The following is a 21,924-nucleotide window of genomic DNA, read 5'->3' on the forward strand; positions in this document are numbered from 1 at the left end:
AGCAACTTCAAAGCCCTCTGGCACCAACATGTCAATTTAAACTAATATAAGCGTTTTTGGCTGGGGGCAAAAGAGATAGGCAGAGGAGCCTGCCCTTGTGTGTTAGGTGTGTACGTGCCTGTGTACAGGACCCTACCTCCAGCCTGCTGATGAAGATGGTAAGGCCGGTATGTGACTGGAAGGCTGCCATGTCCAGGTTGGTGATGAGGTCCACCACTCGGACCGCACGCGTGACAAACGTGATCTGGTCCTGCTCGTCCCCCAGGAACTTGATCACCTACAGAGGAAGTGAGGGAGAGGGAGCTGAGACTGGGTGCATCCAAACACCATAGACCAGATTCACAGACCAAGCCTATTCTTGTCTTAAAAAACAATGACCTACGGGCAACATAAGCAGGAAGGATATATTTAGGTCTGTTCAGCCTTTTTGCAGAGCGAGCGAGTATGCTGGACCGGACATACACAGACATCTTTGGGCGATCAACAGATCTTGAAAATATCAGACACCTGCGCAGCATATGTACATAGGGAAACCAGGCCAGCTCAGCAGAATAAAAAGGATACGAGTATGCTTGGTGAGTAGACGCCAGGTGAGCGAGTGTTTCTTTACCTTGAGCAGGGCTTCCATCATCCCACAGGACACCAGGGCCTCCCCCCCAGCGTCGTAGCTGGCCAGGTGGTAGAGGAAGGAGAACAAAGCAGTGGCAAACTGGTGCGGGTACGGCTCCATCAGAGGGTCTGAGGAGACAAACACACCCACCGCAGGAGGTTAGAGGCACAGTCAGGGATATTGATCTCTGTTCAACGGTCACTTCAATCAATTATTTTTGATGCAGTTGCCCATTTGTTAAGGCAGCCCTGCTTCCTAGAGCTGGGTCCATCAGCCGCCACTGGATTTTACTCAGTCACACAGACAGGCATAGTGACGGGAAACTGAAATACCCATAGACTCTAGAAGAATAGATCTTAGAGTTTCTTTTCAGAGCTTAGTACAACAGTCATATCCGACCATAACCCCAGATCTCACGTTGTGTTACTCCATTGTTTGTACCTATCAAACTAAGTCGCTCTGGATAAGAGTGTCTGCTAAATGACTAAAATGTAAATGTTTGTCTTCTCATTGGACTGGCATCAAAACCAGTACAAGTACAAATCGACCAATGATCCTCTTCCACTGACAGACAACTCACCGATCATGGCCTGTATGCAGTTGCGCACCAGTACAGGTAGGAAGCCGTGGTAGGAGGCTGTGCCGGTGCAGTCGATGATGTTGGACAGCTTGGGTGTCCTCTCCAGGTGCACTATGGATGTTAAGGTACGTAATGACGCTGCCTTTATGTCCTGAGGAAAGAGACAGGGTTTTCATGAAACTACAGAGCTGCATAGAGGCCTAAAGGTCTGTTTTCATGGACTTTTCAGGATATCATTTTTTTCCAGGACTGTGGGAACACTTTAGGGACATATACAATGCCAAGACAATCATGATTGTATTGTCATGCAATTCCAAAACATTGGACAAAATCTGACCACATTGCAGTGATCGCTGTCTTGTATTAGTTACATTAACTACAATCCAGTGACATCTGATACTGGTCTATAATATGACATGATTGCAGTCACAATATTGGCTCCAATTTCACACCTGCTATTGGTATGTGACACAGACCCACCAACCCATTAGGGGCAGCAGGATAGACAGAGGGGAAAGGAGAGAGGGGTAAACTTAATTTCTTACCACTAGCTGTTTGTCTGTAATCTGTAGCACATCCACCAGCTCCTCTATCAAGCCGTTGTAGAGAATACTGTTGGCCGACTCCTGGAGTGCATTGGAGTACACTGTGGAGGGAGAGAACGCCACAATACAATTAGCTACCACGCAAACTCATGAAATGGATGAAATTAATTAACTGTATTGATCCCCAGAGGGAAAATTGAATTTGATGCGTCAGACATAGACAATACAGAAACACAGGTAAACATCAGAACACAGAGACATAAGCACTGACGGCCGACTGAACATTGGTTGAAGGAAACCACCATATCATTGGAGGCGGTAAATGACGGTTTGAGAGTCTGGAAAAGTTCTATATAAATCCAATCAATTATAACCTCTTTTGAACTATATCGAGGCAGCAAACACACACACTACACTCCCTCTTACCCAGTATAGAGATGGCGTGGAGCCTGGCCTGTACAGCCTGTAGTCTCTTTTTGTGGTTGGAGAAGCCATGGGCCAGTCGGATGTGTGTGAACAGCAGGGTCTGCTTGTCTTTAGGGATGTTGTACATCACCGTCAGAGACTCCATGATCTCACTGGGACTCTCAGAGATCTGGAAAGACAACAGGGAAGAATGTGAGCAGGACAAGATAGAACATCAGGAAAATGATTTAATATGAATGTGGGATCAACGTCAGAAAAGCAACTTAATCCTAAACGAATTAAAGGGTAAATTGACTATTTTTCACAGTCTTCGGTTAAATTAATTAAATGCTCGGAGAAAATAGACAACATTTGTCCCTTACCTTGTCGAGCTGTTCGATGTGAATGTAGTGTAATGTGTTACTGCTGTTCTGTTGGGCGGAGAGAAAGTTCACAAATGGTCAATAAATCCACTCATAACAAGACATTACTTACTAAAGACCAGGGACATGCATTAGTTGCACACTAATATTTGCTTTCTGGTACAGTACAAGGAAATGTGTCAGTCTTTACCTTCCTCTCCACTTTGACCTCAGGGCCAGGTTCAGCGTAGAATTCAAAGTGCAGTGTGGTGGCACTGGGAGGGTACTTCTGCTCAGGTCACCATTACAGGGATAGGGGAGGGAGGCCAAGAGAAAGGAGATATGGAAGGAGAGGGGAGGGAGGCCAAGAGAAAGGAGATGTGGAAGGAGAGGGAGGCAAAGAGAAAGGAGATGTGGAAGGAGAGGGAGGCAAAGAGAAAGGAGATGTGGAAGGAGAGGGAGGCCAAGAGAAAGGAGATGTGGAAGGAGAGGGAGGCCAAGAGAAGAGATGTGGAAGGAGAGGGAGGCCACCAAAGAGGGGCCAGGGAGAGAGACAGGGGGATAGGGAGGGGTGCAAACAGAGGAGAGGATAGGTGAGTCGGGGGGGGGGGGGGGGTTGATGAAAACAAACATCATTAGTATAATTTGACAGTCATAATGGGAAAAGTAATCATTACAAAGCAAATGAGCCAATTGTCTGGAGACCGCTAGCCTTTATAGATTGTGACAAAGATAAAGGTTCAGCCTCACCGTCATAGGCAGGTCCCTGCAGCACTCGGCCAGACCGAAGCCATTCTCCTTCCCTCCCCAACTCTACAGGGATAACAAAATCACACAGACTCAGAACAGCTCCTAAAACCTATCCATATACAGTGGGGGGAAAAAGTATTTAGTCAGCCACCAATTGTGCAAGTTCTCCCACTTAAAAAGATGAGAGAGGCCTGTAATTTTCATCATAGGTACACGTCAACTATGACAGACCAAATGAGAAAAAAAAAATACAGAAAATCACATTGTAGGATTTTTTTTGAATTTATTTGCAAATTATGGTGGAAAATAAGTATTTGGTCAATAACAAAAGTTTCTCAATACTTTGTTATATACCCTTTGTTGGCAATGACACAGGTCAAACGTTTTCTGTAAGTCTTCACAAGGTTTTCACACACTGTTGCTGGTATTTTGGCCCATTCCTCCATGCAGATCTCCTCTAGAGCGGTGATGTTTTGGGGCTGTCGCTGGGCAACACAGACTTTCAACTCCCTCCAAAGATTTTCTATGGGGTTGAGATCTGGAGACTGGCTAGGCCACTCCAGGACCTTGAAATGCTTCTTACGAAGCCACTCCTTCGTTGCCCGGGCGGTGTGTTTGGGATCATTGTCATGCTGAAAGACCCAGCCACGTTTCATCTTCAATGCCCTTGCTGATGGAAGGAGGTTTTCACTCAAAATCTCACGATACATGGCCCCATTCATTCTTTCCTTTACACGGATCAGTCGTCCTGGTCCCTTTGCAGAAAAACAGCCCCAAAGCATGCCCCAAAGCTTCACAGTAGGTATGGTGTTCTTTGGATGCAACTCAGCATTCTTTGTCCTCCAAACACGACGAGTTGAGTTTTTACCAAAAAGTTCTATTTTGGTTTCATCTGACCATATGACATTCTCCCAATCCTCTCCTGGATCATCCAAATGCACTCTAGCAAACTTCAGACGGGCCTGGACATGTACTGGCTTAAGCAGGGGGACACGTCTGGCACTGCAGGATTTGAGTCCCTGGCGGCGTAGTGTGTTACTGATGGTAGGCTTTGTTACTTTGGTCCCAGCTCTCTGCAGGTCATTCACTAGGTCCCCCTGTGTGGTTCTGGGATTTTTGCTCACCGTTCTTGTGATCATTTTGACCCCACGGGGTGAGATCTTGCGTGGAGCCCCAAATCGAGATTATCAGTGGTCTTGTATGTCTTCCATTTCCTAATAATTGCTCCCACAGTTGATTTCTTCAAACCAAGCTGCTTACCTATTGCAGATTCAGTCTTCCCAGCCTGGTGCAGGTCTACAGTTTTGTTTCTGGTGTCCTTTGACAGCTCTTTGGTCTTGGCCATAGTGGAGTTTGGAGTGTGACTGTTTGAAGTTGTGGACAGGTGTCTTTTATACTGATAACAAGTTCAAACAGGTGCCATTAATACAGGTAACGAGTGGAGGACAGAGGAGCCTCTTAAAGAAGAAGTTGTTACAGGTCTGTGAGAGCCAGAAATCTTGCTTGTTTGTAGGTGACCAAATACTTATTTTCCACCATAATTTGCAAATAAATTCATTTAAAATCCTACAATGTGATTTTCTGGATTTCTTTTTCTCAATTTGTCTGTCATAGTTGACGTGTACCTATGATGAAAATTACAGGCCTCTCTCATCTTTTTAAGTGGGAGAACTTGCACAATTGGTGGCTGACTAAATACTTTTTTCCCCCACTGTAACTTCATTACCTAGGCTAAATATCAAGGCACATACATTAACAGACAATAACTTTTACTCTACTGCTCTATACGGTTGGCCAGTTAGTTTTGAAATACAACACCAAGTGCTAACAACAAAATAAGCTGTGGCTTACATGTTGAAAACCAGTAAGACTGAAAGCCAAAAACAAATGGCTCTGTCACTCATAATCAAAGTTTAGTCGGCTTAACATGGACATGCATAAACAAGCAATCAACAAGCATGTCTTTATCAGGATATCTGATAACATGTTCTTCTTCTGCCACCTGTACGGTACCTCAGCCAGATGTTGTAGGCGTGCCAGTAGAGGGGTCCTCTTGTCGGAGCCCAGTCTGGTGATGTAGTTGGAGCGTTTACTGAACACGTACAGGAGGTTCAGCACAGACAGAACCACCTGCATGTCACACGACGCTAACAAGGTGGTCAAGTGCTGTGAGGAGAGAAAGTGAGAGACTGATTGGCTCATTCCACCTAGGTTTGTGACAGGTGCATCACCCAGAGAGAAGGAGACAGTTTATTAATTTAACCTTTACACAATGTGTCTCCTAGATAATTTTTTTCCAAAGGCCCCCAAAGCAACACCTAGGCCCTCTGGCATCAAAACTGTCAATTTAAACCAAGATGTCAAACTATTTTAGGCAGGGGGGTCCCAACAGAGCTAGGCAGGGAGGCCCGCTTCACCCACACAATGGGAGAGGAAACCGCGTCATTGTGAACAAATGAGTCATTGTGAACAAATGGGTTGTGTCAGAAGGGAGAAAATGTTTAAGGGAACCTGAACTTGTCCGATAAGAAGTGGTCCACAGTTGAATATTCAGTATGCCCTACTGAACATGACCCTGGTCATTGTGTTAACTGGAGAGTGGTCCTACTGTCCCTGGTCATTGTGTTAACTGGAGAGTGGTCCTACTGTCCCTGGTCATTGTGTTAACTGGAGAGTGGTCCTACTGTCCCTGGTCATTGTGTTAACTGGAGAGTGGTCCTACTGTCCCTGGTCATTGTGTTAACTGGAGAGTGGTCCTACTGTCCCTGGTCATTGTGTTAACTGGAGAGTGGTCCTACTGTCCCTGGTCATTGTGTTAACTGGAGAGTGGTCCTACTCAGTGGCAGCTCCTGAAAAAATTCTCAGGGGGGGCAATTTTTCTGATGATTTAGGTGACCTACACACATTTTAAAAAAGATATGTCCAGCAACAACATGAAGACAGGGGCAGCATATAAGTCAATACTGATATACACATTACTTGCTTCAAAAAGGCCTCATGGTTGAATTGGAAATATGTGCACCTGAGCATAATTCACAACAAGCAAGCAGGAGCTTTTGATAGAGGCTACTGAAAACATTGATGCAAGTTATTGGTAATAAGAAATGTTTATAGACTTCCATATTCTGCCCTCTTGTATAGATTTGTGAAAATGAACAGTGATAGACATTTTGCCTGAAAACAGAATTTGAAAATAATTTCTAGAAAAGGTAAACACAGCTATCTGTATGGCTTTAACCATATTCTGGCCAATTGTATAGATTTGTAAAAATGAACATGAACAGATTTTTTTTTTTTTTTTTTACTTTTTAAAAAAAATGAAAAATAACTATTTTAAACAACATCAACTGTGAACTGATTTGGACGTGTGTGTGTTAAAGAGACAGACAGGGAGGGACAAAGAGCGAGAGAGGCTACATTACTTGTACTGAAACTGTTCTAGCTTGCTGCATGATCAAATTCAGCTGATGCGCATAGCAATGCACGCAATGGGCATTCTTGAAATGCTCACGCACCTTTTGCTGCACACCAGCCTTCTCTCCCATCATCACACTGGCTCCATCGTAAGCTTGCGCAATGAGTTTGACTTTCTCGTCGTCGGCAAAAAGACCGTTCAGTCTCTCCAAAAGCACACTGGCGATTGAGACTGAGGTTGATTCCGAGATGCGAAGGAACTCAAAAAAGCGCTCCTGCACTTTGTGGTTGCTATCTATGTACCTCAGCACAAGCACCAGCTGTGTCTGTGTAGAAACGTCCGTGGTCTCGTCAGCTTGGATAGCTACGAAGTTCGCCGACTTCACCTCCTCCACAATATGTTCCCTCATGACCGCTAGCATACACTCCAGTAGCTCGTTTTGAATGGTCTTTGATGTGCCCTTGAAAACTTTAGCATTTTTAAGATGGTCATCAAACACCTCATCTAATTGTGCCACAAAGTTGACAAGTCCAAGAAAAATACCAGGGTTGGTGGAGCCCTCAGTTTCATCTTTGCCTCGCAAAGCTAGCCATCTTGACAGTAGTACGTGAATTGATTGACGCTGCTACCCGCTCTTTTCTTAGTTATGTTCATGGTTACTTATGTTACGTATGACGAAAGCGCGTAAGTGCAAGCCCTCCCGGAACCCATAGAGATTGTATTGAAAGCTCTGATATTTGAAAAAAAAAAGATTTTACATGAGAGTCTATGAGAGACTCCTGGGCGATTTTCAACCTGACTGAAATCGCCCCAAAAGGGGCGGGGCCATTTGAAGCACGACTTTAGCCTGATTGGACATTTAGTGGCAGATCAGAGCACGGCGCTTGTAACGCCAGGGTAGTGGGTTCGATCCCCGGGACCACCCATACACAAAGATTTATGCACACATGACTGTAAGTCGCTTTGGATAAAAGCGTCTGCTAAATGGCATATTATTATTTATTATTAGATCAGACGTCTAGATTAGAACACTGATAACTACTGTTGCCGTGATATAATTGATTAGAAAAAAAATCCCTTCCTTTTCCCGTTTGGCAGTGCGTCGCCCATATCGCCCTAATGAACACACCGCCCCTGGTCCTACTGTCCCTGGTCATTGTGTTAACTGGAGAGTGGTCCTACTGTCCCTGGTCATTGTGTTAACTGGAGAGTGGTCCTACTGTCCCTGGTCATTGTGTTAACTGGAGAGTGGTCCTACTGTCCCTGGTCATTGTGTTAACTGGAGAGTGGTCCTACTGTCCCTGGTCATTGTGTTAACTGGAGAGTGGTCCTACTGTCCCTGGTCATTGTGTTAACTGGAGAGTGGTCCTACTCCTACCTCTATAGAGCTGTAGAGGTGCCTGGAGAAGCTGTACTCGATGAGCAGGGCGGTAAAGTTGAGCACGGCTAGCAGCAGGGCTTTGAGCTGCCCGTTGTCCGGCCGGTCACACACCAGCAGCCAGGACATGTTCTCCACAGTCTGGCCCGCGTCACACAGGATCCCATCGAAGCGGTCCAGCAGGTCCACCCAGTGGTACAGCTCACACTGGAGAGGAGAGGGGCAGGTGAGGACTCTAGAAATCACTTAAGATACAGGTAACGTTCTGCTGATTGAGCATCAACACCTGGGCCACGTTCAGCAGACAAATGTTGTGGAACGTTACAGATAGAAATGTAATGAATATAACTGTTACGTGTCAGAGGATTGTTTGTTCTACAGCCCAGGTGAACGAGGATATGTCTCAGGTGACCCCAATTCAGGGTCATGTCGGTTTAATACACAGTGCCGGTTTCCCAGATCCAGATTAAGCCATTGACTCGGTACTGGTAACCCCTGTTTATAGCCTCATTATTGTTATTGTGTTACTTTTTATAATTTTTTACTTTCGTTTATTTGGTAAATATTTTCTTGAACTGCATTGTTGATTAAGGGCTTGTAAGTAAGCATTTCACGGTAAGGTCTACACATGTTGTATTCGGCGCATGTGACAAATGAAGTTTGATTTGACTAAAACGCATAATATTAAAAACGAGGAGGAAGCTTAAAACGGTTCTGGGAAACCTGAAACATTTCTTAAACTGGTTCTGGGAAATCTGAAACATTTCTATACATTTACCTGATCGGGTAAGGTACCGCCTCTGTATGAAAATGTGATCTAATACAAAGAATGAACGTCACCCAGAAGTGTGACATTAACAAATAATTTGTTAAGTGCCTCTCCCTCCCCTAGGTATTTTACCCTCCTGCTCACCTTGCCAATATTCCAGGTCTTGATGTGCTGCAGCTCCAACAGCAGTTGCTCGTCGCTGCATCCCTTGAGCTTCTCTATGAGCGTCCTGCAGTCCGCAGGCTGTGAGGAAGAGAGGGCGAGAGAGGAGTTTGGAGGGTGGTAGAGAGAGAGGGGGGGAGGACTGTAAAGGACATGTACACAGAGTGCAGGCCTGGGGACCTCCAGAGCCAACATTATGATGCATACTCACAGCTTCTGTGGGGGTTTTCTTTAACTTGCTTCTGTCAACCTTCATTGTCAATAGCTTCTATCTGATAATCCTGTTGGAATGCAGAACATATAATAGATGAACATGCAGTCTGTAGAAAAACAATGCATGTGTTTCCATGGAAATTGTCCAAGAGGCTTCTAAACAGCTTCTACCCCCAAGCCATAAGACTCCTGAACATCTAATCAAATGGCTACTCAGACTATTTGCATTGCCCACCCCACCCCCTCTTTTACGCAGCTGCTACTCTGTTTATCTATGCATAGTCACTTTAATAACTCTACCTACATGTACATATTACCTCGACTAACCAGTGCCCACGCACATTGACTCGGTACCGGTACCCCCTGTATATAGCCTCGCTATTGTTATTTTTATTGCTGCTCTTTAATTATTTGTTACTTTTATTTAGTATTATTTTATATTGTATTTTTTGGATTTGTTTGGTATTCTTTCTTAAAAAGGCATTGTTGGTTAAGGGCTTGTAAGTAAGCATTTCACTGTAAGGTCTACACATGTATTCGGTGCATGTGACAAAATTTGATTTGATCAACAGAAATGAGCAGTTAAATAGTACAAGGTAAGTTTAATTGATTTCGGACTGAAATGGAACTTATGCAATGTGTATTTTAGAGAAGAAGAAAATATACATGTGTCACTTACAGTTAAGTAATTTGGCAATACCCACTTAACAGCATGTTTCATTCACAATGCCTAAAACAAGAGAAAGACAGTCATTCACATTACAAAGATGCAGGCAATATGAAGGAATCAAAGTAACTTTCTCCTGTGTCAAGGCACTAATTTCCCTACAAGCCTTCCAACCCTTGTAAGGGAGAGAATAGTGTGAAGTCTCATAACAAACACATTTTGACATTTGGCCCTAATCAAAAATCATTCCTCCCATGAAAAATGGGTGTCTCTTGTCCAACCAGGGGTCGTGTTAACGCAGAATTCTGTGTTTTTCCATGAAGAAAAAAAGATAACGTATAACAAATATCTTGCTGCATTTTGTAAACGCAGATCTATAATGCCTCTTTGTAATTTCTGCTCTGTGTCAGACTAATTTGACGCTTCAGTTGCACTTCACTGGGATGAGAATAAACAATCAGCATACAGCTGATGTCTAGCTACTTTTCTCTGGTGCTTTTCTTCGTGTAGCCTACTTTCTCAAGTAAAATGCAAGATTAACTTCAAGCAAAACATTAGGAAATGTAGCTGGCTGCATTCTTTTTATGATAAACATTAGACATATGATGGCCATGCATCGTTTTTGCAAAAAAAAGACCTTGCTTTTTCATTGTCAGCTCATTTACTTGTGTGGCTGCTAGCCAAATAGCGTTGCACTTCTGTTGTCATCTGATGAAAATGAAGCTATTTTATGCCTAATGTGTTGCACTAATGTATTTTCAGTTAAGGAAAATTATAGTTGCATGCCCCTGATCACTCTATTGAAGAAAAAAACACTTTACTTTAATATAAAACACAGGTGAAATGGTTTAAAATGTTGATTTTTTGGATGGTCTGTGTTATGAAAATGTGGATTTCTGAACTCTAACATGCCCCCTGCCAACACAGACAGACAGACCAAGGAGGGCCTAACTAGATACATCAATTTGCTCAGTGGTGCAGACTCCAATCAGGTAGCCTATACAATTAGGTAACAGTCAGAAGTCTGGACACAGCTTCTGAGCAAGACAGCCAAGTGTGGGTTCAAAAGTATAGGCCTAAGGGTAGTTGCACATCCACACATTTCCACCAGTATTTCTCTGAGCAACATACGATCAAACATGGGTAATTTTCACATTATCTCTAAAAGGCTTGGTTCACTACAAACCCCAGACAAATCAGAAAGGCTATGGCTGCATGCAACCCTCAACCTGTTTGCAATTGACTGAATTCAGGGACTTTGCTCAGCTGGTTCGAAGCGTTTGAAAACCTTGCTGATACAATCTCTTGATGAACAAGTTAACCAGTATATTAGCTATATTAATCTACATTACAACATAACTGAATAGCTGAATGATGACGTTACCAGTTTAATGTCTTGAACCTGTCAGGGCAAGTACTTCAAAAGCATTCAAACGTTTGTATTGAAAATACAAAGAATGTTCACCAATAGACCGCAGAATCCGAGAACATCGCAGTTGGCTAACTAGCTACCAGCGTTCTTGTTTAAAAAAAATGTCATATGGCCAACTAATAGCTAGCTAGCTAACATTAACGTTCTCTACATAACGCCCGGCCAAGGGTCATACTCAACGTAACAAAATTAGCTAGCTAGCAACCTAGCCTAACATCAGACAAGCATGTTGTTATCCAAAACAAAGCTTACGTTATCAAAGAAGCATACACGAAAACACAGCATCAACCGAATGGTAGTTAGGCAACTGTTAGCTAGCTTACGTTACTGTAGCTCGCTAGCTACTGCGGTAAGGAAATGATTAGCTAGCTAGCTGAAAAAGGGAGTTGTTCACTAGCTAACGCGGCTATCTAGCTAATTGAAAAACAATTTCAGTCGGGTAACTAGCTAAACTTTAATCATAAATATGAATTGCTACCTCTTCGAAAGAAAACGAGTAAATTCGCGTTAAGCCAAAATGTCTGGGTGGGAGGTAAGTTAGCAGCTAGTTAGCTAGCTGGCAGACAGTGGGGAACTGGCTAACTAGCTACTTTTTTCAATATTGTTTTTGAGGATGTCAACACAAAAAAATCAAATACTAGAGGCAATAGAAAATAAGACGTATCTAACGAATGAGTGGTAAACTCGCTAGCAAATTAACAAGTTATGCTGAGGCTAGCATAGTAATGAAAAGTGGAGCGATTCAACCACGGCTACCGCGAGTTTTTTTTCCCCATTCCTCAAACGGTTAAACACGCCGTCAAATCTAGCGCCCGGCTGCAGTAGGCCTCACAAGAAGCCCGTACTCTCCTGCCCTGCATCCTTACCAATTCACAAATACACACAACTCGCTAGCTGGCAACAGTCACACCCGACTAGACGTGAACTAATCGGTCGTTTATGTTTTACCATACCTCCTCCAATAATATTATGCTTGAGGTGGATAAAAAGACGCCCTCACTTACCGCACACGCGCTGGCTAGCCAGTTGGTTAGCTAGCCGAAACGTATAATAACCCGCTGAATCATTCCCCCATACCGACCAAACGTGACAGCGAGTTGGTGGTGTATTTCAGAGTTTTAGTTGCTCAAATTTGCGTAGCTAGTTACCTGTGATATGAGATGGACGTTCATTTATCCCTCCCTCTAAAATATGTTCATATATCTCTTTTTATCTTTTAATTTTAACTGCAGAAATATTTCGGATTTGAATTCCTGTGTGTTATTAAGTATCAAAATACTTTGTGGGGTGGAGGACAATTTTTTTGTTCACATAAAGTATTATTTTCAGAAAATAGTAACTATCAAAAACACCCCCTTTTACCTTTTCCAGTACTGGTGCACACCTTTTATCTATCCCCTATCCAGCAACCAAATTGTCCAGTTATTCTCTTTATCACAAGACTTGTATCTATAGATCCTCTATTAAAGTTCTTTAAAACATAAACACAAGTCACCATCCATCCACCGTGTAACTACTGGGTAATGTTATCCCCTGAATGAGCCGAAGGTATACCAGTGTAGGCAGAACTCGTCTCCACTATCATTTAGCAAGCAGCACTTCGTAAATGTAAAACATCAGCAGGTGAGCAAACATACTTTTGGCAATCTAGTAAAATTAATTAGATGAATGCAATGAACTGTTGGGTTTACTCTTCCATTTGCCCATGCAATTGCAGCATTAAGGTGAAGCCAGCATTACAGTGCCTTTGGAAAGTATTCAGACCCTTTGACTTTTTCCACATTTTGTTACATTACAGCCTTATTCTAAAATTGATTAAATAAATAAAAACCCTTAGCAATCTACACACAATACCCCATAATGACAAAGTGAAAACAGGTTTAGATTATTTTGCAAATGTATAAAAAAATACCTTATTTACATAAGTATTCAGACCATTTACTATGAGACTCGAAATTGAGCTCAGGTGCATCCTGTTTCCATTGATCATCCGTGAGATGTTTCAACAACTTGATTGGACTCCAACTGTGGTAAATTCAATTGATTGGACATGATTTGGAAAGGCACACCTGTCTATTTAAGGTCCCACAGTTTACAGTGCATGTCAGAGCAAAACCAAACCATGAGGTCGAAGGAATTGTCCGGAGAGCTCCGAGACAGGATTGTGTCGAGGCACAGATCTGGGGAAGGGTACCAAAACATTTCTGCAGCATTGAAGGTCCCCAAAGATACAGTGGCCTCCATTTTTAAATGGAAGAAGTTTGGAACCACCAAGACTCTTCCTAGAGCTGGCCGCCTGGCCAAACTGAGCAATCGGGGGAGAAGGGCCTTGGTCAGGGAGGTGACCAAGAACCTGACGGTCACTCTGACAGAGCTCTAGACTTCCTCTGTGGAGATGGGAGAACCTTCCAGAATGACAACCAACTCTGCAGCACTCCAACAATCAGGCCTTTATGGTAGAGTGGCCAGACGGAAGCCACTCCTCTGTAAAAGGCACATGACAGCCCACTTGGAATTTGCAAAAAGGCACCTAAAGACTCTCAGACCATGACAAACAAGATTATCTGGTCTGATGAAACCAAGATTGAGCTCTTTGGCCTGAATGCCAAGCGTCACGTCTGGAGGAAACCTGGCACCTACCCTACGGTGAAGCATGGTGGCAGCATCATGCTGTGGGGATGCTTTTCAGCGGCAGGGACTGGGGAAACTAGTTCGGATCGAGGCAAAGCTGAACGAAGCAAAGTACAAAAGATCCTTGATGAAAACCTGCTCCAGAGTGCTCACAACCTCAGACTGGGGCGACGGTTCACCTTCCAACAGGACAACGACCCTAAGCACACAGCCAAGACAACGCAGGAGTGGCTTCGGGACAAGTCTCTGAATGTCCTTGAGTGGCCCAGCCAGAGCCTGGACTTGAACCCGATCGAACATCTCTGGAGAGACCTGAAAATAGTTGTGCAGCAACACTCCCCATCCAACCTGACAGAGCTTGAGAGGATCTGCAGAGAAGAATGGGAGAAACTCCGCAAATACATGTGTGCCAAGCTTGTAGCGTCATACCCAAGAAGACTCACGGCTGTAATCGCTACCAAAGGCGCTTCAACAATGTACTGAGTAAAGAGACTGAATACTTATGTAAATGTGACAGTTAAAAAAATAATAATAATACACTAGTCAAAAATGTGGATACACCTAATCATACAAGGGTTTTTCTTTATTTTTACATTGTAGAATAATAGTGAAGACAAACTATGAAATAACACTATGGAATCATGTAGTAACCAAAAAACTGTTAAACAAATCAAAATATTTTATATTTGAGATTCTTCAAATAACCACTCTTTGCCTTGACAGCTTTGCACACTCTTGGCATTCTCTCAACCAGCTTCATGAGGTAGTCACCTGGAATGCATTTCAATTAACAGGTGTGCCTTCTTAAGTTAATTTGTGAAATGTCTTTCCTTCTTAATGCGTTTCAGCCAATCAGTTGTGTTGTGACAAGGTACGGGGGGTATACAGAAGATAGCCCTATTTGGTAAAAGACCAAATCCATATTATGGCAAGAACAGCTCAAATAAGCGCAGAGAAACAACAGTCCATCATTTAAGACATGAAGGTCAGTGAATCCGGAACATTTCAAGAACTTTGAAAGTTTCTTCAAGTGCAGTCGCAATAACCAAGCGCTATGATGAAACTGGCTCTCATGAGGACCGCCACAGGAATGGAAGACCCAGAGTTTATTCTGCTGCAGAGGATAAGTTCATTAGGTTACCAGTTTCAAATTGCAGCCCAAATAAATGCTTCACAGAGTTCAAGTCACAGACACATCTCAACATCAACTGTTCAGAGGGGACTGTGTGAATCAGGTCTTCATGGTCTAATTGCTGCAAAGAAACCACTACTAAAGGACACCAATAATAAGAAGAGACCTGCTTGGGCCAAGAAACACAAGCAATGGACATTAGACCGGTGGAAATGTGTCCTTTGGTCTGGAGTCCAAATTTGAGATTTTTGGTTCCAACCGCCGTGTCTTTGTGAGACGCAGAGTAGGTGAACGGATTATCTCTGCATGTGTGGTTCCCACCGTGAAGCATGGAGGTGATGGTGTGGGGGTGCTTTGCTGGTGACAATGTCTGTGATTTATTCAGAATTTAAGGCACACTTAACCAGCATGGTTACCACAGCATTCTGCAGCGATACACCATCCCATTTGGTTTGGGCTTAGTGGGACTATCATTTGTTTTTCAACAGGACAATGACCCAACACACATCCAGGCTGTGTAAGGGCTATTTGTCCAAGAAGGAGAGTGATGGAGTGCTGCATCAGATGACCTGGCCTCCACAATCCCCCGACCTCAACCCAATTGAGATGGTTTGGGATGAGTCGGACGGCAGAGTGAATGAAAAGCAGCCAACAAATGCTCAGCATATGTGGGAACTCCTTCAAGACTGTTGGAAAAGCATTCCAGGTGAAGCTGGTTGAGAGAATGCCAAGAGTGTGCAAAGCTGTCATCAAGGCAAAGGGTGGCTATTTGAAGAATCTCAAATATAAAATATATTTTGATTTGTTTAACACTTTTTTGGTTACTACATAATTCCATGTGTTATTTCATAGTTTTGATGTCTTCAATATTATTCTACAATGTAGAAAATAGTTTAAAAAATAAAGAAAAACCCTTGAATGAGTAGGTGTCCAAACTGGTACTGTATAAATTAGCAAACACTTCTTAAACCTGTTTTTGCTTTTTCATTATGGGGTAGTGTGTGTAGATTGAGGGGGGGGGGAAACAATTGTATCAATTTTAGAATAAGTCTTTAACCTAACAAAATGTGGAAAAAGTCTAGGGGTTTGAATACTTTCCGAAGGCACTGTATATGCATTCTTGGCCAATTATTTGAGCTATAATTCGAATCAGAGTTAGATTTTTTGTTACATTGTTTTTTTCCCCTCCATTTGGTCAGGTTGGTTTCATATTGCCAAATGTCAAACAAACTAAAAGGCCTAAACAAAATCACGTGTTCATGCTAGTAATTTGTTTATTGCACAAAATGCTCACGTTAAATCCAATTATGTTTATCATGACATGAAGCATCACTTGTGTGTCCCAATCGTCATATTACTTTAGCTAATTTGATCTTCCAAAAAGAACAGGAAATAGCACAATAGCTGCTCTAACTGCGAGGTGAACAGGCTATATTCAGTCGCCTATATTCCTGAGATATGAAATGATGATGCTGCGTGCATTTCATCAAATGCTTGCAGTCAAACAACCAATAATATAGCTCGCCTCTGGTTATTTTCCTGTGTTTGGTCCAGACTGCGTTTTCACCTGCAGCGAACCGCATCACAGTACGAATGGAATCGGACCGAGACCAGCCTTTTTGAGAAAACCACGGTGTGTTGTTTAGTGTGCTCCCGAGTGCAGATAGTGTTCACACCAGTCGAAACGAACCGAACTAAAAGGGTTAAACCAGGGGTGTCAAACGTCCGGCCCGCGGGCCGTATCAGGCCCGCAAACGGGTTTAATCCGGCCCGCGAGATGATTTTGAAAAAATAAAATAATAATAATAATAATTTTGTAAAGTATAAAATCAATTTTTCAATCAAATTAACTGCTGTTCCAATTGCGTCCACTGGATGGCGCAATAGCAATTGTGTTAAGCAAGCAAACTGTTTATACCGGGGCAGAGCAAGTAGGTCAATCACGTGCAGCCAATGAGCTACTTTGTTTTGCCCGCAATATTTATTACGGCTTCTACTTTTAACATTATGTGCTTTGGCACCCTCATTGCCCCAATATGTCTCTGTCAAAAAAGAGAAAAGTGGACGCAGAGTGCAGAGTGTTCCAAGAAAAATGGTCATCCTATTTATTCACTGAATTGAATGGGAAAGCTGTATGTTTGGTGTGTTCAGAGCATGTTGCAGTGCTGAAAGAATATAACCTTCGTCGCCACTATGTGAGTCTTCATGCCGACAAATATGACAACTTTCAAGGACAGCGGAGATGAGAGAAGGTGAATGAACTGTTGGCGGGTCTGAAGAAACAGCAGTCTGTGTTTACTCACAGCCGAGACATCAGTGACGCTGCAGTGAAAGCTAGCTACCTCATTACTAATGAAATCGCAGTGGCTTCAAAACCATTTAGTGAGGGTGAATTTGTAAAAACATGCATGATGAAGGCAGCGGAGATTGCAAATATCAGCCTGACAAGAAACACAGTTGCAGACAGGATTTCCGATCTTTCAGTGGATTTGGACAGCCAGTTGAAGCAAAAAGTAAAGTCATTTATTGCGTTTTCGGTTGCAATTGATGAAAGCACGGACATTACAGATGTTGCACAACTGGCCATTTTCATCCGCGGAGTTGATGACACATTGACCGTCACCGAGGAGTTCGTGGAGTTGGTGCCGATGACAGATACAACGACAGCAGCTGATATTTTACCGCACTCGTCGGCGCGCTGGACAGGGTCGGAGTGGACTGGTCCCGCGCTGTCAGCCTGGCTACAGATGGTGCGCCCTCAATGATCGGGAAAAAAGCAGGCGTTGTGACAAAGTTCAGAGAGAAAGTGCAATCTGCAAATGGAGGACGTGATTTTTTGACTTTTCACTGTATTTTGCACCAGGAGGCTTTGTGTTGCAAGTCATTAAAGATGGATAACTTCATGAAGGTGGTCATCCAAACTGTTAATTTCATCCGATCCAGAAGCCTGAATCACCGTCAGTTTGACAGCCTTCTCAGAGAGAAAGACCACATCTATGGCCTGCCATACCACACTGAGGTAAGATGGTTAAGCCGAGTTGCTGTGCTGAGGCGTTTCTTTGATTTACGAGAAGAAATTGAACAGTTCATGGAAGAAAAGGGCAAACCAGTGTTAGAATTTCATTCCGCAGAATGGATGCAGGACCTTGCATTTATGGTGGATGTTACAGAGCACCTGAATAACTTGAACAAACAGCTGCAAGGGCGCAACAAAGTTGTCACGCAGTATTATGACAGCATACATTCTTTCAAGTTGAAGCTGTCATTGTGGGAGACGCAACTTGCCGGTGGTGATGCAGCTCACTTCCCCTGTCTGAAAAATGTGTGCGCGACCCAACATGTGGCAGACATGAAGCGGTTCAAAGATAAAATTACGGGACTGTTACGGGAGTTTGAGCAACGCTTTCAGATTTATGTTTATATGTTGTTTTTATGTTGATGTGCTATTGTTTTTAATTGATTTTATTTTATTTGTATATTTAACCTATTCTTGACTCTGTGGTTCTTGCACTTGTTTGGGGAACAGGATTTCATTATTTTTATCTACATTTCTGCCTGAGAAATGACACCCCTGATATAGTTCTGTGATCTGTGATATACTTCTGTGAATCACTGAGGCATTGTGTGTTTGTGTGTTCTTTGTCCTCAGAACTTTCAAATAACTTGAGGTGTTTTATGATTAATAGTGATGTTGTGCTTTTGGACACTGTCCTCAGGCTCCAGCTTTATGTTTATATGTTTTTATGTTGATGTGCTATTGTTTTTAATTGTTTTTATTTTATTTGTATATTTAACCTATTCTTGACTCTGTGGTTCTTGCACTTGTTTGGGGAACAGGATTTCATTATTTTTATCTACATTTCTGCCTGAGAAATGACACCCCTGATATAGTTCTGTGATCTGTGATATACTTCTGTGAATCACTGAGGCATTGTGTGTTTGTGTGTTCTTTGTCCTCAGAACTTTCAAATAACTTGAGGTGTTTTATGATTAATAGTGATGTTGTGCTTTTGGACACTGTCCTCAGGCTCCAGCTTTATGTTTATATGTTTTTATGTTGATGTGCTATTGTTTTTAATTGTTTTTATTTTATTTGTATATTTAACCTATTCTTGACTCTGTGGTTCTTGCACTTGTTTGGGGAACAGGATTTCATTATTTGTATCTACATTTCTGCCTGAGAAATGACACCCTGATATAGTTCTGTGATCTGTGAAACAGTTCTGTTAATCACTGAGGCATTGTGTGTTTGTGTGTTATTTTTCTTTAGAATTTTCAAATAAACTTGACGTGTTTTATGATTAATAGTGATGTTGTGCTTGTACTATTTTGGACACACTGTCCTCAGGCTCCAGCTTTATGTTGTATGTTGATCGTATTAAAACAAAGAAAACAATCTGAAGTTGTTGTTTTTAAGTTATATATACCATGATTTTTCCGGTCCGGCCCACTTGGGAATAGATTTTCCTCCATGTGGCCCCTGAGCTAAAATGAGTTTGACACCCCTGGGTTAAACGAACCAGAGTTCGGGGAATAAAACACTCCAAACAAATTGTGTGAAAGCCCCCTTAGAGCCCTGCAGCAAGAAGGTTAACCACACTATGTGACAGGAGGATGTCAGAAGGCAAACAATGGTCTCTAGAAGACAGTGGGACACTGGAATAATCTTGATCTGCCGCTGTCTGTCTGACATCAATTAGACTGTATTGCTATTCAATGGCTTTCTGATGCCCAAAATGCTTTTAGCTACAATTTAAAGTAAAATGAAACATGTTAGTATAAATAAATACTCTCAAGTCATCCCCTAATTCTTATAGTTAAATAAACAGCATAATACAATTATAACAGAAGAACAACAACATTGTTAGAAGAGATAAATAATTATTGTAAATTATAGTAGTAGTACAATACTACTAGTAGTTGGTACATACCAGAAACTGCTTTGGTTCATTAGCGCCAACATCATTTCTTCCTCCTTAGCATAGTTTTGTGTGGTCTCCTAAAACAATCTGAAAGCCTAAAAACAAGCACATCTATTGAGCAAAATGTTTTTTGGGGGACAGCTGGGGTCCTGAGGGGACATTCCAAACCTATAGATGAACAAAAAAGAACTAAGACCATGGTAGACCCATCTATTCAATGAATCTGAAGGGTATGAGGGAACCATCATAGATAAAAGCAAATTGAATATTGGCGGCAGATTGTGAAATTGGATGAATTATCAATCTAAAGGCTCATGAGAAATTGACAAAAAAGACTGGGCTTATTAATAATCAAATATGAACAACTCAAATGTTACTGACTAGTCCCACAATGTCAACAATACATCATTTTATTTCAAATCCAAATGGGCTGATCTGACCTAAATCAACTAACAACCTCTACTTACTAGTAATAAATGAATGTGTGCTGGCTGTTCTGCTCTGAATACCATTTCTATGATCTACTCATCAAACAAACGACCTGTCAATCCAAATACCGGCATAATGTGATGTCCAGAGCTAGCTAGCTTAATAACTCGCTAGCTAGCTGGCCTCTCTTTACATTGGTGTCGGTTTTCTGCTAAACTTTCATCTGCAATCTCGACTAGATCCTAGACTATTAGTAGTTACAGTCGTAACGGGATATGTGATTCTCTGCCGCTGAGGTTCGTGTTTACATGGTTAATCGACTAACTCATTGTAATTCTCAAATCAAAGGGCATCTGCCTCTTGCAAATGACTTTACGGTCCACAAAATGCAGGAAGCATAGCAAGCTTTTCACAAAACACGCAAGCTGCAGTGTCTGTTTCGCGCGTGCATGGCGCACCACAACCACAGAGTGTATTTAAATGATCTTTGCCACAACGGTTTTTCAGTCGGTGGGACCAAATACAGAAACCTCTGGTGGGACTATGCATGGTCCATGGCTAAAATAATAATGGCGGTTCACACAGCAGAATGTCCGTATTTTAGCCTAAAACGAAGCTCATTTCAGACCCCTGCTTAGCACTATCAAACAAATATGAACACAGTTTTTAAAGACTCCTAATTTCAACAATTCATCATACTATAGCCCAATGTTAACGCGGATATGCATATAGTTGCTTACCTTAGATGCGTGTAAATTTCATTTCTCCATCTTGCACTAGCGAGCTGGTTAAGTTTAGATCTCGCGAGAACAACTGCGCTTCCTATGTTTGCTCTGGGCCTTCTGGCGAGTGGCGTGCAGGGGAGAACGACTGCCCCATGTCATTGAAGCCAAGGAAGTTCATGGCCGACCTCGGTACTGCAGGCATTATTTGCTGCAAACAGGATCCCCGTTATAGTGAATGGAAAAATGACAATCTTCGTGTAAAGAACAAAATGTTTAGAAGACAATCATGGTACCAATAATTGCTTCTAATACACCAGATATATGTCCTTGAACCAATTATTTTAAAATCGCACATTGAAGGATAATTTAGCTGCTAATGGCAGCCTGCAGTACCCCGGTCGACCTTCAATTTGAGTTACACAATGAGAGGTGGCAGCTCTGAGCTAGCCTGCAACGAAACTTCCTGGAGTAGCTCAAACTGCGCTTCTTCTGCTTCTTCTTCTTCTTCTACTTCTTCTTCTGTGGGGTTTAACCGCGGTTGGCATCCAATATGTTGCATTACTGCCCCCAACTGAGCAATATTATAGATCCATTACACTTTGTGATACAACATGGGAAAGGGGAACCTCCCCCAAAAAAAGACATACAGTGTATATTTGTCACTACCCTAATAACTAACCATATATACCCTTTTCCAGTACACGACACACTTACGTCACGCATAGATTCGTGCGAGTCGCAGTAAGAATGTCATCACCATCTGCACATTTACATTTTAGTCATTTAGCAGACTCTCT

At 42.5% G+C, this 21,924-nt stretch overlaps 1 protein-coding gene across 1 annotated transcript in view; it reads right to left on the bottom strand.

The window, feature by feature from the left end:
* LOC311148373 (E3 ubiquitin-protein ligase HUWE1-like) overlaps window positions 1-21,209 on the bottom strand; it is a 98,745-nt gene extending 77,536 nt beyond the window's left edge. Inside the window, exons 1-15 of the mRNA XM_084185325.1 lie at window positions 21,143-21,209; window positions 19,983-20,068; window positions 9,869-9,919; window positions 9,188-9,257; window positions 8,959-9,057; window positions 8,046-8,252; window positions 5,266-5,418; window positions 3,253-3,315; window positions 2,714-2,791; window positions 2,524-2,571; window positions 2,162-2,330; window positions 1,736-1,836; window positions 1,191-1,341; window positions 611-738; window positions 137-277 (exon numbers count right to left, since the gene is read on the bottom strand). Of these exons, the coding sequence (XP_084041451.1) occupies window positions 137-277; window positions 611-738; window positions 1,191-1,341; window positions 1,736-1,836; window positions 2,162-2,330; window positions 2,524-2,571; window positions 2,714-2,791; window positions 3,253-3,315; window positions 5,266-5,418; window positions 8,046-8,252; window positions 8,959-9,057; window positions 9,188-9,232 (1,383 nt within the window). The 5' untranslated portion in view covers window positions 9,233-9,257; window positions 9,869-9,919; window positions 19,983-20,068; window positions 21,143-21,209. The remainder of the gene's footprint in view (window positions 1-136; window positions 278-610; window positions 739-1,190; window positions 1,342-1,735; window positions 1,837-2,161; window positions 2,331-2,523; window positions 2,572-2,713; window positions 2,792-3,252; window positions 3,316-5,265; window positions 5,419-8,045; window positions 8,253-8,958; window positions 9,058-9,187; window positions 9,258-9,868; window positions 9,920-19,982; window positions 20,069-21,142) is intronic.
* Between the last annotated feature and the right edge of the window lie 715 nt (window positions 21,210-21,924).

Source organism: Coregonus lavaretus (assembly GCF_964263955.1).
Source record: "Coregonus lavaretus genome assembly, chromosome: 20".
NCBI classification, from domain to species: domain Eukaryota; kingdom Metazoa; phylum Chordata; class Actinopteri; order Salmoniformes; family Salmonidae; genus Coregonus; species Coregonus lavaretus.